Source organism: Myotis yumanensis, unplaced genomic scaffold, assembly GCF_028538775.1.
Source record: "Myotis yumanensis isolate MYYU_CA2020_CCGP unplaced genomic scaffold, mMyoYum1.0.hap1 SCAF_6, whole genome shotgun sequence".
Classification (NCBI taxonomy): domain Eukaryota; kingdom Metazoa; phylum Chordata; class Mammalia; order Chiroptera; family Vespertilionidae; genus Myotis; species Myotis yumanensis.
In genome coordinates, this window is record NW_027223757.1 from 87,367,491 (window position 1) to 87,382,686 (window position 15,196).

A 15,196-nucleotide genomic window follows, 5' to 3' on the forward strand; every position below is an offset into this window, starting at 1 on the left:
AGAAGTAGCTGAGTTATAAACATGGGGGATTAGTTACAAGAAGCAGGCAATCCTGATGCCTTTGTCTGGGCATGTATTTGTGGAGGAACCCAAATAAAGAATTGAGCACAAGTAGTGTATCTCCGATGTGATTCCAGGAAACACTGGTTAGGGGTTGGGGACGGGAGACAAGGCAGGGAAGCAGCTGATAAAGGGTACGTTACCTGCCATTGTGAGCCTTGAAGCCTTAATTCCATTGAGGAATTCTGGAACCATGCCTCAGAGATATCTCACTCAAAAGGCAAGGGAGCTATGCCAACTCCCATCCATCAGTAGTTGAGGACTACGTGTGTGTGTGTGTGTGTGTGTGTGTGTGTGTGTTTGTGTGTGTTACTATGTTTGAACAGAGCAAGAAGGAGCAGGTAGCAAATGATGGGAGATGGAAGTGAGGCCAGCAGGAGTCAGGGCAGGGCCCCCACAGCCTCTGCTGCCCCCAAGCAGACACCTTTGGTCCTTTCTACCAGCACAGTGAGGGCCCTGATGGGCATGAGGGTCCTGGACGACAGAGGAGGGCACTGGTGATTGATGATACTGTGCTTGGCCTGTTGAGTATCCTATTATGATGAGTCCATTATCATATCATGATGACTGTGACATTGGGCCTACGAGTTATCACAGGATGTCACTGAGTATTTCACTGATGTTCAAAATTGTGAGAACCCAGAAAAAGTGGGTGGTTGTTTTTCTTCAGGAAGACAACAAAAACTAGCGGGTGGCTCAGACACTGGCGCATGGAAAGGCCTCCTGTAGCCATGTCCTAAACAGTGCAAATCTGAGGCTCTGTTTTCACAGGGATTTGATGTGGTGGGTGGGATTTTTCAACACTCACCCTGTTACTTTAACAGCATCTCTAATTTTTCTCAAATGAATCCCCATCTATACTCATTGTGAGAAATGACCTTTTGTCACAATATTCTTCATCCGCTCCCAATTTCCCCAAGTGAGAACCCAAGTAAGAGGAGCTGTCACTTAGGGCTGATCCTACTTATCGAAACCATTAGTGAGCATCATCCAAGAAGTACCTAAGCAGTGTTCCTTCAAAGTGTGGCCCTGAGAACCCCTGCACAAAAGACTGGGGAACTTGTTAAAAGGTAGCTTTCTGGGCTCCATCAAATACTCACTGAGTCTGAATCTCTGAGCCTGGGAGCAGGATATCTGTCTCTTTAGGAACAACCTCGGTGATTGTAATGCATGACCAAGGCCTGTGATTCTCAAATTTTGCTACGCGTTAGAGTCAACAAAGGAGCATTTATCCACCACCCCACTCCCCACCCATCTGTGGCACTCCCAGTGTGTAATCCCCAAGACCAACTAAATCAGGATCCCGGAGTGAGATCTGGTCATCGACATGATTTGAAACTCCCCGGGTGATTCCAGTGTGCAGCCCATTTGAGAACAGTGACCTGGCCTACAGCTAATAGAGATGACACTGTTTAAATGGTAGACTGTGAAGCTGGAGTCTCTAACCTTTAATGAGTTTTTTTAAAAAAACAAGCCCTACTGGCCTTAGAAATGTTATCTCTAACTACCAATTTACACAGAAGGAAACTGAATCCTATAAAATAAAAATTATTACCAAACCACTGATTAAACTGAGGTTTCTTTTTCTTTTTTTTTTTTTTTTCTTTTTTTTTTTCAGGTGATCATCATAGTTGGGTTCCTCAGCCAGGTTCTGTTTCTAGGTTCTAGTCAGGTTCTCTTCGGGACGGATAGGAATTCCCCCTTTTTTATTTTTTAAATGATAGCGCATGTAAATCAGCGGCCACCTCTCGGATTGGGTTGTTTAAGACTCAGAAGACTGACAAGCAATGATAGCGAGCATAGCTATAAACATAGTGGATGTAGTGCACAAGGAGCCTTGTTCTATAGAAGGTTACTGGTCTCTTCAGTCAAGGGATTTCAGCTGTCCTCAAGTTGTTGGTTTGGTTGTCCTTCTTGATCTGGCTATCGGGCAGCATCATAGGCGACGGGCTTCCCGAAGCATCAGTGAGTTGAAGGGCTGCATCAAAGGGTCCATCAGGGCCGTGCTTGATGGTGGTGTCGGTGTCCGGGGAGGAGTCAGCTGTGCCCTCTGGGTTGGACGATATGGATGATACCGGGGAGGAGGAGACCAAGGGTGGTGTGACATAAGGTCGGATTAGACGGCCTGGAATCCACACAGGTGAGTCTGCATCCTATGGAAATACACAAGCATCTCCTCTCCCCCAGGTTAAAAGTACATCAGGTCCCTTCCAGGCTCCTGTAAGTAAGTCTTTCCATTTGACGAAATAAGTGAGTTTCTGCTAAATGAAAGTTTCTTTTGCTGATTTACTCAGAGTCCTCAGACTTGGCTGAGAGAGTAGCTTCCACTTCTTGCTTTTCTACCATCTGTTGGGCCTCAGTTGTTAACTTCTTCAGCTGACCCTATGTTGGCACCTCAGTTCCTTTCATAGCCTTTCTTTTCTTCTTTTTTCTGCTTTTCTGTCATTGAAGCAACTCTAAGTCTTTGGAACGATGAGACAAGGAGCTTCTCTGGATCCATTGTGGTGACGCAACATAATGCATTTACTCAATCCAAGGCAGGCATTAAAAAGAAAAAAAAACCCAAATGCTCTCTTGTATCCATTTTAAGAGTAGGATTGGTGCTTTCTGATATTACTGGAGTCCTGATCTATCACCCCAGGGAGAGCTTTCCAATCCTGCACTTTTCCGGGGTGGAAAGGCTGCAGTGGGGTTAAGGATAAGGCTCTTGGGCCTACCTTCTCCCATGCCTCTACATTTACCTTTCCGGCACCTTTCCTTCCTCAGAAAAGCATGGACATACTTCTTGTATAAAACATTCCGTCTGACTGGGAGTAACCTTAACTCCTCTGCTAGCAAGCATATGTGTTAAAAGATCAATACAGAGTCTTTTTTCTTTAGACTCAGTATGGCACATCTTCTCAATCTAAAGATCTATACAGAGTCTTCTTTCTTTGGACTCAGTATGGCACATCTTCTCAATCTAAGGATCAATACAGAGTCTTCTTTCTTGGACTCAGTATGGCACATCTTCTCAATCTAAGTTCTGTACTATCCACCTTCTTACCCTACTTATCCTCTATAGGGGGGCCTGTAGCACCCTGGTGGAGTCCTATCCGTCCCGAGTGTGGGGGTTCTCAATGGGGGGGGGCTTACCTAGGGGAATCCTGTTCCAGGGGTTCCCAAAGGTGTGGACGGAGTCGGTGAAGACTATCCACCCTCTTTCTACGGTGGAGTCCTATCTGTCCTGAGAGTGGGGCTTACCTAAGGGAATGGGGGGCTTACCTAAGGGTCCCTGTTCGGGCGCCAGATGCCGGGGTCCAACCCCAGCGGGTCCAGGGGTCCCCAAAGGTGTGGACGGAGTTGGCGAAGAAGGAAGGACACGGAGGCAGCATTCAGGTGATCATCATAGTTGGGTTCCTCAGCCAGGTTCTGTTTCTAGGTTCTAGTCAGGTTCTCTTGCCAGGTTCTGTCCAGGATCTTTTGCCATGTTCTCTGGCTAGGTTCTGGTTAGGATCTGATGAGGAGCTGATGAGGAGCTCGGTTTCTTTTTCTTTATTCAATATAACATTCTTGAATTTTCAGCGCCAATACCCAATCAATGTTACAGTGATTCTCAACCTGTGGGTCGGGACCCCTTTGGCGGTTGAACGACCCTTTCACAGGGGTCGCCTAAGACCATCCTGCATATCAGATATTTACATTATGATTCATAACAGTAGCAACATTACAGTTATGAAGTAGCAACGAAAATAATTTTATGGTTGGGTCACAACATGAGGAACTGTATTTAAAGGGCCAGAAGGTTGAGAACCACTGGTTTAATAGAACATCTCTGATGAGGAATCAGATGCGTGTGACCCAAATGTACCATCATCCCTCTTGCCTGACTTGGAGTTTGTATATGACCTTACACTACACTCTTTTTTCTTTAATTCCTAAAAACATTTCAATATTTCAATGTCCTGACCAGCCTTTTTATAAACAATCAAAGCAAAACTTATTGGAGGAGGAAGGGGGGCAAAAATGTAAATAAATAAATACCCAAACAAGAATTAAAATTCTTCCAAACCACATTTTTTTAAACCACAGGATTTTAATAAGCAAAAGAGTTACATACAAAACTTTGTCTCTATACACGAATCGTACAAGATTGAAGTACTTTTGACTTATCTCAACATTTGCAAGTTTATGAAAACATTGCCATCTGTAATAGGCACATTTGGGGACTTGTAGGTATATATATTACCACAGCTTTGTACATTTCCCCCCATAAGAAAATAAAAAAGTAACTCTGGTTTATTGATTCACTTTATTTTTTGAGATCGTGTGCAATAGAACACTATAGGGCAAGTCTCAGGAACTGTTATTTTATTTGCTTCCAGGATATTTGGTTTTGCAGAAAATTGCTAAAGTACGTGAAATAGCTTCAGTTATTTCCCTTCACTTCAGTGCACCCCACCTTACCTTCAGATGAAGACAGTCCCACTCCCAGGGAAGGGTGAGGCCGATACAAACTTGGTTCTCCAGATATATGATCTAGTCACAGGAGAAACCCAATGAAATCAGTTTCATACAATCAAATGTACCGAGGAGCCATAACCGGGTTTTGGTTGGTAATAGAGCTTTCAACTTAAGGTTTTAAAAAATTAATATGAAGTGGGGGGAAATAAAGCCGCCTTTTTAAGGGAAAAGCATAGGTTTCCTGGGCTGCTTGCTAAATTGCAAAGGTAATTCAATTGCACTGAAATCAAAGCATGTTTAGTCCGATTTTCCCTGGAGCCAAGAATCGTTCGCTTCCTGTGTTACACATTCTCATTTTTTCTTTGTGCTTTAAAAGTCCCCATGAAAATGACTAAATATTCAAGGTAACAGAGTCTGTGTTCTTTCTACACCTTAGGTTTGGCCTACTGCGAAGGAATTCGTAACCTGGGACATTGCTTGAAACAATCCCCAAGCAGACAGTGCAAAGCAATTTTGAATGTGTTCAGTTCAGCCTGAAGTGACTCCTTTCTGAAAACATTTCCCGTTTTGGGCTCCCTCTCCTCCAGGGGATGAGAGCGCTGATCTGTGGGGCATAGGCCTGTAACCTGGTGCGGCCCATTTTGGAGACTCCCGGCAGGGTATGCTCCTGGTGAGATTCAAAAGTTGCCCCAATTCTGTCATTTTATTCTAGAATCTCATGTGGTATCATAAAAATATATATATTTGATCTCTGTCTCAGGTTCCTGGCACAGAACTTCTCAAACCCTTGGAATTTACTGTCTTTTGTAGGCTAATGAGATGACTTATGGTTGAGGGGTATCACTAGATAGCTTCAGAATGGGGCTGGTTGTCACACAAACCCAGGCTTTTAGCACATAATTAGATTGAAGATTTTAGCTCCACCCTTCAACCTCCAGGGAAAGGGAGAGGCTGGAGATTGAGGTTAATCACCAATGGCCAACAATTTCATCCAAATTGCCTACCTAATGAAACCTCTGTAAAAAAGCCCTAAATGATGAAGTTCGGGATCTTACCAGTGGTGAACACATTGAAGTGTTGGGATGGGGGCACACCTGGAGAAGGCATGGAAGTTCTGGGCCACCCTCATCCCATACCTAGCACTATACATCTCTCACTTGGCTTTTAGTGTCTGAATTGAATTGAATTGAATTGTTAGATACCCAGTTGGTGTCAGAATTGGTGTGAAAAAAATAGAAACACCATGTTTATTCTCTCCCTCATCTTCCTCCTCTTCTGATTTCCTAGGTGATGGGGCCTGTGTTAGTTAAGGTCCAGTTAAGAAAACAGAAACTACTCCAAATATTTTAAAGGGGGGATTTAAATCAAGGTGGGTCACAGCTGCTCTGCTTCTGGTTACTTAATCCAGCCTGATCCTGTCTTTGTCTGCAAGGGAAGAGGGGTACATCACCTCCTGGGTAAGCATGCAGGGTGTGCAGCTGGGTTTTCCATCCTGGAGATCATTGAGTTCCTGGGTTATTGCAGGAAGAGGGAGACAAGCTTCTTCTTCAACTCTAGAGTGGTTCTACTTGGGCGCAGAGCCTCACTCTGTGTCCCACAGTCTCTCCTGAGGAGCAGGTCTAGCCTCTCTCACTCACTTGGGATAGACAGCACTCAGAGCTCTCGTTATCCTAGTTTACATGGCTTCCTGGGCTTTCCTCTCCAACCAAACAGTTACCCCAGTTACAAAGCAAAGCCTCTCATTCGGTATCTATGCACACAGGCAGGTGTGTTTGGGAACAAGGAAGTGGAGGCATTGTCTGTACAATGAACCAGGCCCAGCTCAGCCAACAACAAAAAATTACACAGATAATTAACGGAGACACGTGTGAAAGTGAAAATAAATCTCAAGCCCATTGTCTCCATCATAAATATGTTTCTATACCTATTTCCTCCCTATTCCCTTGCCCCTCTGCTCCCTCCAAAAGAAAGGGTTGGTCGCTCAGCCCTGTTTATAGTGCCCGCAGCCCTGGCCCTCAACCCTAGAATGCATAAGCTAGAGGCTGAATGTTGCTTCAAGTTCTGGTACAATGCAGGTCTCCAGAAACTTGTGGAGGTTCCATGATTCACAGAGTCAGTGGCCTTTCATTAGTTATCTATTGATATGTAATAAAGTCCTTCGTAAGTCTGCATCTTAAAAGAAACATTATTTTCCACAGTTTTAAGGATCAGGAATTCAGGAGTGGCTTAGTATGGTGATTCTGGCTCTAGGGGCTGCAGTCAACCTGTTGTCTCGAGCATCAGGTGTCTGGGGCTAGCAGATCAGCTCCCAAGCTCACTTACCTGGGTGTTGGCAGGCCTTGGTTCCTCCCAGGCTGTTGGAATGAGGGCTTCATGGGCCTCTCCACAGGGGCTCCCTGAGTGTTCAAAACACATGGCAACTGGCTTTTCCCAGCACCAAGAGGTAGATCCCAGGGATCAACGAGGGAGAGAGAACCCAAGAGAGCAACTGCTGTGTCTTCTGTAATCTAGTTCCATAAGTGGCACGCCATCACTTCTGCATGGTCACACAGATCAACCCTGCTACAAAGTAGGAGGGGACTACACAAGAGTGTGAATACTATGAGGTGGGAATCATTGTGAGCCACACTGGAAGCTGGCAACTCTGCCTTCTTAGACCTCCTACCTTGCTTTATCAAAGATTAAATATTAAAAGGAGGTGGTCCTAGCCTCACTAATTATCAAGCAGCAATGGCTTTCTAATTCAGCTCCTGTTCTGGTGCTTCTCTAAGGCACTGTGAACTGCAGGGCTAACTGACATTCTGGAATCCCATGGAAATACCATCAAATGCTATTAAACTCCTCCCCTTCTACTTATAACACTTGGGTAGTCATGGTATATCAAGTGAGAACATTCACAGAATTTGGGAGCCAAGCACTGTAATAGAAGGTTGAGCTCTCTTGTGTATCATTGGTTTGGGGTTTTAAAATAAGTTTAGATTTTTTTCTTGGCCTGCATTAGAAATGCCTTTTGGGACATTAACATTAGATTGTGGAAGTGACTGCCCATATCATAAGTCTCAGCTGGGTAACCTCACTCCAAATATTGAGGGCAGGGCTCTCGCCTGGGCCAGAGCAAATGCAATTTTAAAAGGAGCCCTTTAATCTTTGGGTAGAAGAGCTTTTGCTATCACAACTTCTCCTCCCTCATCTCGAAAACTTATTCTCAAATGCTGCTCAGGATTTTTCTTCTTCTTCTTCTTTGGAGCTGGTGCTGCAGAAACACTGGTGGAGGAAAGGGATTTGGGTGCTGCCTTTGGGGTAATAAAATCAACCAAGCCCTGGGGGGCCCAAAGAACAACATTTTAGAGAGTGGGGGGTCCCAGTGTGTTTCACTAGGTTTTTGAAGCCTACGTTAGGCACAGGTTTTGTAGTTTAAGTTGGGCTTCTGCGGGGCTTAGGAAGGAAGCAAGTGGTAAAGATCACTGTGTTCATTGGGTTTCTACGATGTTAAAAATATTTTCATCACAAATGTTTATCGTGTGATTTATAATACACAATCTCCATGTTTTGGTGGCTCAGGGATTTTTCTTTCAGACTTCATGTTCATAACGGATTAAACTAAGTGCTCTGCTCATCAAAGTCACTCAAGGGCCCTGGCTGGTAAATGGTCCACCACTTGGCAGAAGGAAAGAGGGCTCTGGAGAGTCAGGCACCGGGTGTTAAATGTTCACCCACAAATAGACACACATTTCCCGTCATTCCTACTCACAATTCTCTAGCTGAATTATGCAATAAGACCCCACCCAACCACAAGAGAGCAGGAAATAGAGTCCTTTTCTGTACCTGGGATGGGGAAGATGGGCATTTGATGGACAGCATTATTGGCGATCCCCACTGGCATCCCAGTGGAGTTGAAATGCAGATTTTCTCTTCTCTTTTGCTTTCTTGTCTACCTTAATCCCCCCAGATAGCACTTCCTCTGTGTTAGTGTCGACAGCTGGCAGCAGCAATGTGGGGCTGGAGACTGTAATAGCACTGTGTCTGGAAACATCACTCCTGTTTAGAAAATGCTATTGTTGTAACTAAATGGTATGAGTCTAGGCTTGGTGCTATGACTTCCATATGTCCTCCTACCCTTTGGAACTTTGGAAAGGTGGAACAGATGAGACTCGAAGTTGGAATGATTTCAGCAGTGCAGGTGCAGAAATGATTCTATGCACTCTGGTGGAAGACGTCGCGATCGCTGCTGTTGGAGAGGGACCACTTTACCCAGGCTGCCTGGTGCCAGGTATTTCAGTGTGAAGTCAAGGTCACAGCAGGAAACAGGATGCAACTCGGATGGTTCAAAGGAAGAGGCCTTAATTAAAGGACTTTCAGAGCTATGGACAGGATTAAGGGAATCAGCAGGGTTGTTGCACCCATGGCTGGGAACAGCAGAAACCTGGTAATACCCTTAACTAATAAGAAGATAAAACAAAAAGGAAAATGTGCCATCTTAGCGCAGTGAGAGCTAGTACTGGGGAGAAAGGGTTACTAGACAAAATCTGTAGTTATTCAAGTACACGGTCACTGCCAGAAATGTGTCCCAAAGTGGGGAGGAAGCGGGAAGAAATATTTTCAACCTGTCAATCTCCTATTAATGGCTCTCATTGGCTGAATAGGACAAGAAACCAATTAGTGAGGGAGTGCCGATAATATGGTTCCCAGGGACCAGCCTCCCAGGGCAGAGAGAAGGGCAAGGATCTGAGAAAGGTGAGGGGGAGAGGGAGGGGTGCTCAGGGAAATAAACACATCAGCACAGTCAGGCTGTCTCTAGCTAGGACTGGGCAGAATGAGAAAATTACAATGAGACTTCTGATCTCCAATTTCTCTAGGACTTTAATTTCCCCAAGGGAAGAGAGATTTTATTTTCTCCATGATAACCAAGAAAGAGTGTGTATTAGAACTTAAATATCTCTGAGAGAATTTAATAAGGGAGATTCATATGGTTTCAATTTGGGACATTTTTTATATCATAGGCATTATACATATGCTACTCATGTGTATAATGCTCTGGTGAACAACATCCTATATAATAAAAGCCTAATATGCTAAGTGGCCGGTCATCCGGTCATCCAGTCATCCGGTCAATCAATCAAAGCGTTATATGCTAATGATATGCTAAGGCGCTCAACCGGTCACTATGATGTGCACTGATCACCAGGGGGCAGATGCTCTGACTGGTAGGTTAGCTTGCTGCTGGGGTCCGGCCAATTGGGACTGAGCGAGATGGGCTGGACATGCCCTGGAGCCCTCCCGTGGTCCCTCCCTGGTGGGCCAACCTCCTGCATCCCTCCCTGACCCCGAGTGTGCACCAGTGGGGTCCCTCGACCTGGCCTGTGCCCTCTTGCAATCTGGGACCCCTCAAGGGATGTTAGAGAGCCAGTTTCAGCCCGATCCCACTCAATGCAGGAGCTGCCCCCTGGTGGTCAGTGTGCTCCCACAGGGGGAATGTCGCTCAGCCAGAAGCTGGGCTCATGGCTGGCAAGTGCGGCGGTGGTGGGAGCCTCTCCTGCCTCCGCAGCAGCACTAAGGATGTCCGACTGCCAGACATTCCCCAAGTGCTGGAAGCCAATCCACCCTGGCTGCTTGAGGCAGTCACTGCAGGGATGTTTCAAAGGACCTGGCGTATATGGCATACTGTTCTTAATATGTTTGCTCCCCTCTTAATGCTTCCTGAGAAAGGTTGTTCCCCCAGGTGAGGATTTTTATCAGTAAACCCTTTAACTGAGAGTCAGAGGGGTGGTTGGTCGCTTTGAACTTTGCTTGGAGTGACCTCCTTCAGTTACTTCCTTGTAGCTTAGTGGAACAATAGAGTAAACTTTGAATGGAATTGGGAAGCCCCCTGGCCTTTTGTATAGAATGGATAGGATTGGAACCAAATAGTATATATACAGATGTTAGATGACAAAAAAGAGAGGTACCTGGCTAAGAGGAACCTGGCCATGATGATCACCTAAACGCTGCCTTCGTGTCATTCATTCTCCGCCGACTCCGTCCACACCTTGGGGAACCCCTGGACCCGCTGGGGCTGGACCCCAGCATATTGGCGCCCGAACAGGATTCCCCTAGGTAAGCCCCCCCACACTCGGGACGGATAGGACTCCACCGTAGGGTGCTGCAGACCCCCCTATAGAGGATAAGTAGGGTAAGTGGGTGGATAGTACAGAACTTAGATTGAGAAGATGTGCCATACTTAGTCTAAAGAAAAAAGACTCTGTATTGATCTTTTAACACATGCTTGCAAGCAGAGGAGTTAAGGTTACGCCCAGTCAGACGGAATGTTTTATACAAGAAGTGTGTCCATGCTTTTCTGAGGAAGGAAAGGTGCCTTAAGAGGAGCAGAAAGAAAAGAAAAAATGGGAGGAATGGCCTTCGTGGCTCCCTCCACCTCCATGTCCTAATCCTGAAATGTTTAATTTGCCATTAATAGAATCACCTGTGCAAAAAGGCCAAATTATAAAGAAATTGGAATATTAAAAGGTACTCTTTTAAATCAGGCTGAAAAAAAAAAAAAAAAAAGAGTGCCATGATCACCTCAATGTGGTTTCTTGTTCAAATTAATATCTTAATTTGTGTTTGGAATCTAAAATCTGTAATAAGAAATGAAATCCTGCTGCTGAATCCGCCTCTGGTGTGGAGAGATTCAAAGGTGGCAAGAGTGGGCAGAGCTATAAGCTCTCCCACAATGAGATTACTTAATGTTTTATTTAAAAATTACCGGAGAACATCTTATGACAACCAAACTTTGGCTAAGATTACCTTGGGTGCTAGCCATGACTTTAGAAAGCGAAATAGGAAAAAATTTAAAATGTCTTTTTCTATTAAGCATGACTTTGGGGAAAATATGCCATCTGAGTCATTTGCTGAAACTTCCCCCAAAGCAGGATGTGGGGGAAGGGAAGAAAGGAACACATGGCGATCCAATATAGACGCCCCCTTCCCAAGTATTCTAATTTAAAGTCCTTCTTGTAATTGAAAAGTTTTACATAATTTAGAAAATGCGTCTGGGATTTCTGTGCACGTGTAAAGAGAAAAGCTGGCTTAAAACTAATGCGCGCACCGTCCGATTTTGGACATTTAGGTAGAGTTTTGAGCTAGACTAGAGTCTCTTTGCAATTGTACAAAATAAAACCCAAGACTGATTGTTTCCTAAATGGCGAATTTGACCAAAGGGAAAAAGAAATGCAGGCTGGTTCTAGCAACTAGATTGGTATTTTTCCATAATAAAGAGTAGTCTTTAAAATGTTAATGAACCGCATTCCAAAGTTAACTTCAAGGCTGAAAAGGAAATTCAGTAAAATTGTCTCTGTTACAAAAATTTGCTAAAGAATATGCCTTAAAATAATCATTTGAATTTAAATCTTAAAAATTATTAAACTATATTAATTATAAAAATCTAAGTAGCCCAGGTAAAAGATGGCTACGCCCTTTAATTAAGGCTGGCTCCCCAAGGCAGTTGCTGGGCATGGAGGCCACAGGGGCATAGGCTACCAAGGAGACAGAACTGAACCTCACATCACCCTACTTGGCCCAGAGATGGCTGGTAGTCAACGACGGGTAAGACTCCACAGGGTGGGGCAACCTAAGACAGGCACAGCCGGGGGCCAGTAGGAGAGAACTTGGGGTTCAACAGAGGTAGGGCACAGATCCTCACCCCCCCAATGGTGCAGGGGCTTGAACACTCGCCCCTTCTGAGGAAGGTCTCCTGCCCCCATGGCTGCTTCTCACTTCCCATGTCCAGCCCAGACCGGGACCCAGATAACGGATAGAGACTTGGCCCAGCTCAGATTGGGAACGGAAAGAGACTTGGTCCAGCTGAGATCAGTACTCAGATAAGAGACCTGGCTGACAGCAGTTGCCCTCTGACTGCAACAGAACTTGTTTCCCATTTCTACCTTGGACCACAGGGAAAGGGCAGCTGAAGGAGAGGGCTGTGTCAGGATGCTGCCTTCTTTCCTTTCTTCTCCCTCTTTTTTTCTAACAAGGCTCTGTCATTTAAAAAATAAAAATGGGGGAATTTGCTGGAAGCCAATCCACCCTGGCTGCTTGAGGCAGTCACTGCAGGGATGTTTCAAAGGACCTGGCGTATATGGCATACTGTTCTTAATATGTTTGCTCCCCTCTTAATGCTTCCTGAGAAAGGTTGTTCCCCCAGGTGAGGATTTTTATCAGTAAACCCTTTAACTGAGAGTCAGAGGGGTGGTTGGTCGCTTTGATCTTTGCTTGGAGTGACCTCCTTCAGTTACTTCCTTGTAGCTTAGTGGAACAATAGAGTAAACTTTGAATGGAATTGGGAAGCCCCCTGGCCTTTTGTATAGAATGGATAGGATTGGAACCAAATAGTATATATACAGATGTTAGATGACAAAAAAGAGAGGTACCTGGCTAAGAGGAACCTGGCCATGATGATCACCTAAACGCTGCCTTCGTGTCATTCATTCTCCGCCGACTCCGTCCACACCTTGGGGAACCCCTGGACCCGCTGGGGCTGGACCCCAGCACCCAAGGGCTCCCGGACTGTGAGAAGGCACAGGCTGAGCTGAGAACCTCTCCCTCCCACCCCCACCCCCCACCCCCGCCAACTGCACAGATTTCATGCACTGGGCCTCTAGTTTTTCTATAAGACTAGGAATTATTTAGGTTGAGAAATAAAATAGGGGGTCAATATTTGGTAAACCTGTGACCTTGAACTAAATGTCTTCTTCTGTCCATTTTAGAAGTTTCTAGAGTCAGAAGTGGAACTGCCCATTTCTCTGGTCCCAGGAATTTATAAAAATTAGTGGTAAATGTTAGGGGATAGCCTCAAGGGTTTCCCTTGATGATTGATGGTCTCCTTCACTGAAGGGGGTTATGTCCTTCCTGGTTGGCCATAAATTTGAGTAAAGACCTTAAACTTTTTTTTTTAAATTGACCTTTATTGAAAGCATTCAAGCATCATAGCCTGAGGAAGTATTTTCAGTTCAGTTTGTCAAAATACTTCAGTTTTCCAGCTGGATCTGGAATTATTGTTTCACTACCAGGTTTCCAGCCAGCAGGGCAGACTTCTCCATGTTTAGCGGTGTACTGGAATGCTTGGACCAAACGCAGTGTCTCATCCACCGATCTACCCACAGGAAGGTCATTCAGAGTCATCTGTCTTAGGATCCCCTTGTCATCGATAATGAAGAGACCTCTAAGACTGTGGCCCGAGTCTTCCAGATATACGCCATAGTCCTTTGCGATCTGATGGGTCAAATCTGAAAGAAGTGGAATCTTTATTGGCCCAAGTCCTCCTTGCCTTCTAGGGGTGTTAATCCAGGCCAAATGGGCGAACTGTGAATCGACAGAGCATGCCACCACTTCCGTGTTTATGGATCTGAATTCTTCAATTCTATCACTGAAGGCGACAATTTCAGTTGGACACACAAAAGTGAAATCAAGTGGGTAGAAGAAGAAAACCAGGTATTTTCCACGATAATCAGTTAACTTGAGCTCCTTAAAGTCTCCATTTATCACAGCGGTTCCTTCCCAATAAGGTGCTGGCTTGGAAACCATAACATTGTCTGCCAACTCTCCATTTTCCACAGGCAGGTTGACAGCAGTCCTCTGACGAGCAAGCTCTCCCTGCTCCCATTCTTCTCCTTCCCTGGCCTCCTGTTCCACGTGCAAGGGGAGTGGGGCACTGGGTGTTCGAGTCTGAGTCCCAGGAATTCGGCTCAGGCCTCTGCTGCGAGATCGGCTTCGGTGATCCATGCTGATTGATTGATTGTTGAACAAACAGCCACTCAGCCTCAGTGAATTCTAGGCCCTATGCTGGGCCTCTAAGTTTGGGAGAGGAAGCTTGGGTAGAGAGATATTTCCTGACACCTCCACTCTGGGCTGAGCTGAGGTGCCCCAGTTGGCAGAAGGGGTTGCCCACCAAGTGGGCCCCAGTGAACTTCCTGCCCACTGGAGAGAGTGGCCAGATAGGCCAGCTCCCAGGCACCAACTATGTGCCTCTCAGTTCCACCGGAACCCCTTGGCAGCTAACATTCTGGGTAGCAGTTTGCTCTGAATCCTTCTGTCCAATGATATTTCCTGAGTGCCCGCCTCTGCAGGCAGGCATTGTGCTGTCACAGTGGCAGTCACAGGAAGCTGGGGCAGAGGCCCTGCCCCCAAAGCCCTCACAATCCAGCTCAGGACCATAGTCTTGAGCCCACTGGCCGCCACATCACAAAGGGGTAAATGTAAAGGAGAAAGCACTTTCACTGATCAACCTGCCCCTTCCTGACTCCCACTCACCACCCAGAGAGGACCTGCTGGCGATATGGATCGGGTCTCATTTACTAGTTGGGGCAGAGCTAAGCCTCCCGGGGGCTTCCTGACTCAGGGTATTGATTCTGTCAGTTAGAATGAGAGAAAGCTTCCCAGTCCGTATTGTGTGGGCGACTTCACAAATTTCTTTCTCCTTGCATTTGAAGCTCTGCTCTCTCTTTTCCTAAGCATGTTGGTTACTGATCTGACTTTTGAGTTTGGGAGGTAGGTAGCAACCCTGCATAAGTAAGCCTCAGATCCAAGGCTTAACTCAAGTCTTATGCATAATTAGGAGCTCTGTGTTGAGAGCTACATGTCATTAACCCGGTGAGTAATACACACACTTAAGTGTAATTCTGCTTTCATTTCTTGTCAATGTGTCCTTTGTGTACCTGGG

General features: G+C 45.6%; 1 protein-coding gene across 1 annotated transcript; it reads right to left on the bottom strand.

Annotated features, from left to right (window-relative positions):
* Positions 1-13,446: 13,446 nt before the first annotated feature.
* LOC139012933 (peroxiredoxin-4-like) lies at positions 13,447-14,259 on the bottom strand. Its single transcript, XM_070419131.1, has one exon. It carries the CDS (start codon positions 14,257-14,259, stop codon positions 13,483-13,485), a length of 777 nt encoding a protein of 258 aa, XP_070275232.1. The 3' UTR covers positions 13,447-13,482.
* Between the last annotated feature and the right edge of the window lie 937 nt (positions 14,260-15,196).

Coding starts and splice junctions, on each gene's coding strand:
- LOC139012933 (XM_070419131.1), bottom strand. CDS start 14,259: ATGGATCACCGAAGCCGATCTCGCAGCAGAGGCCTGAGCCGAATTCCT.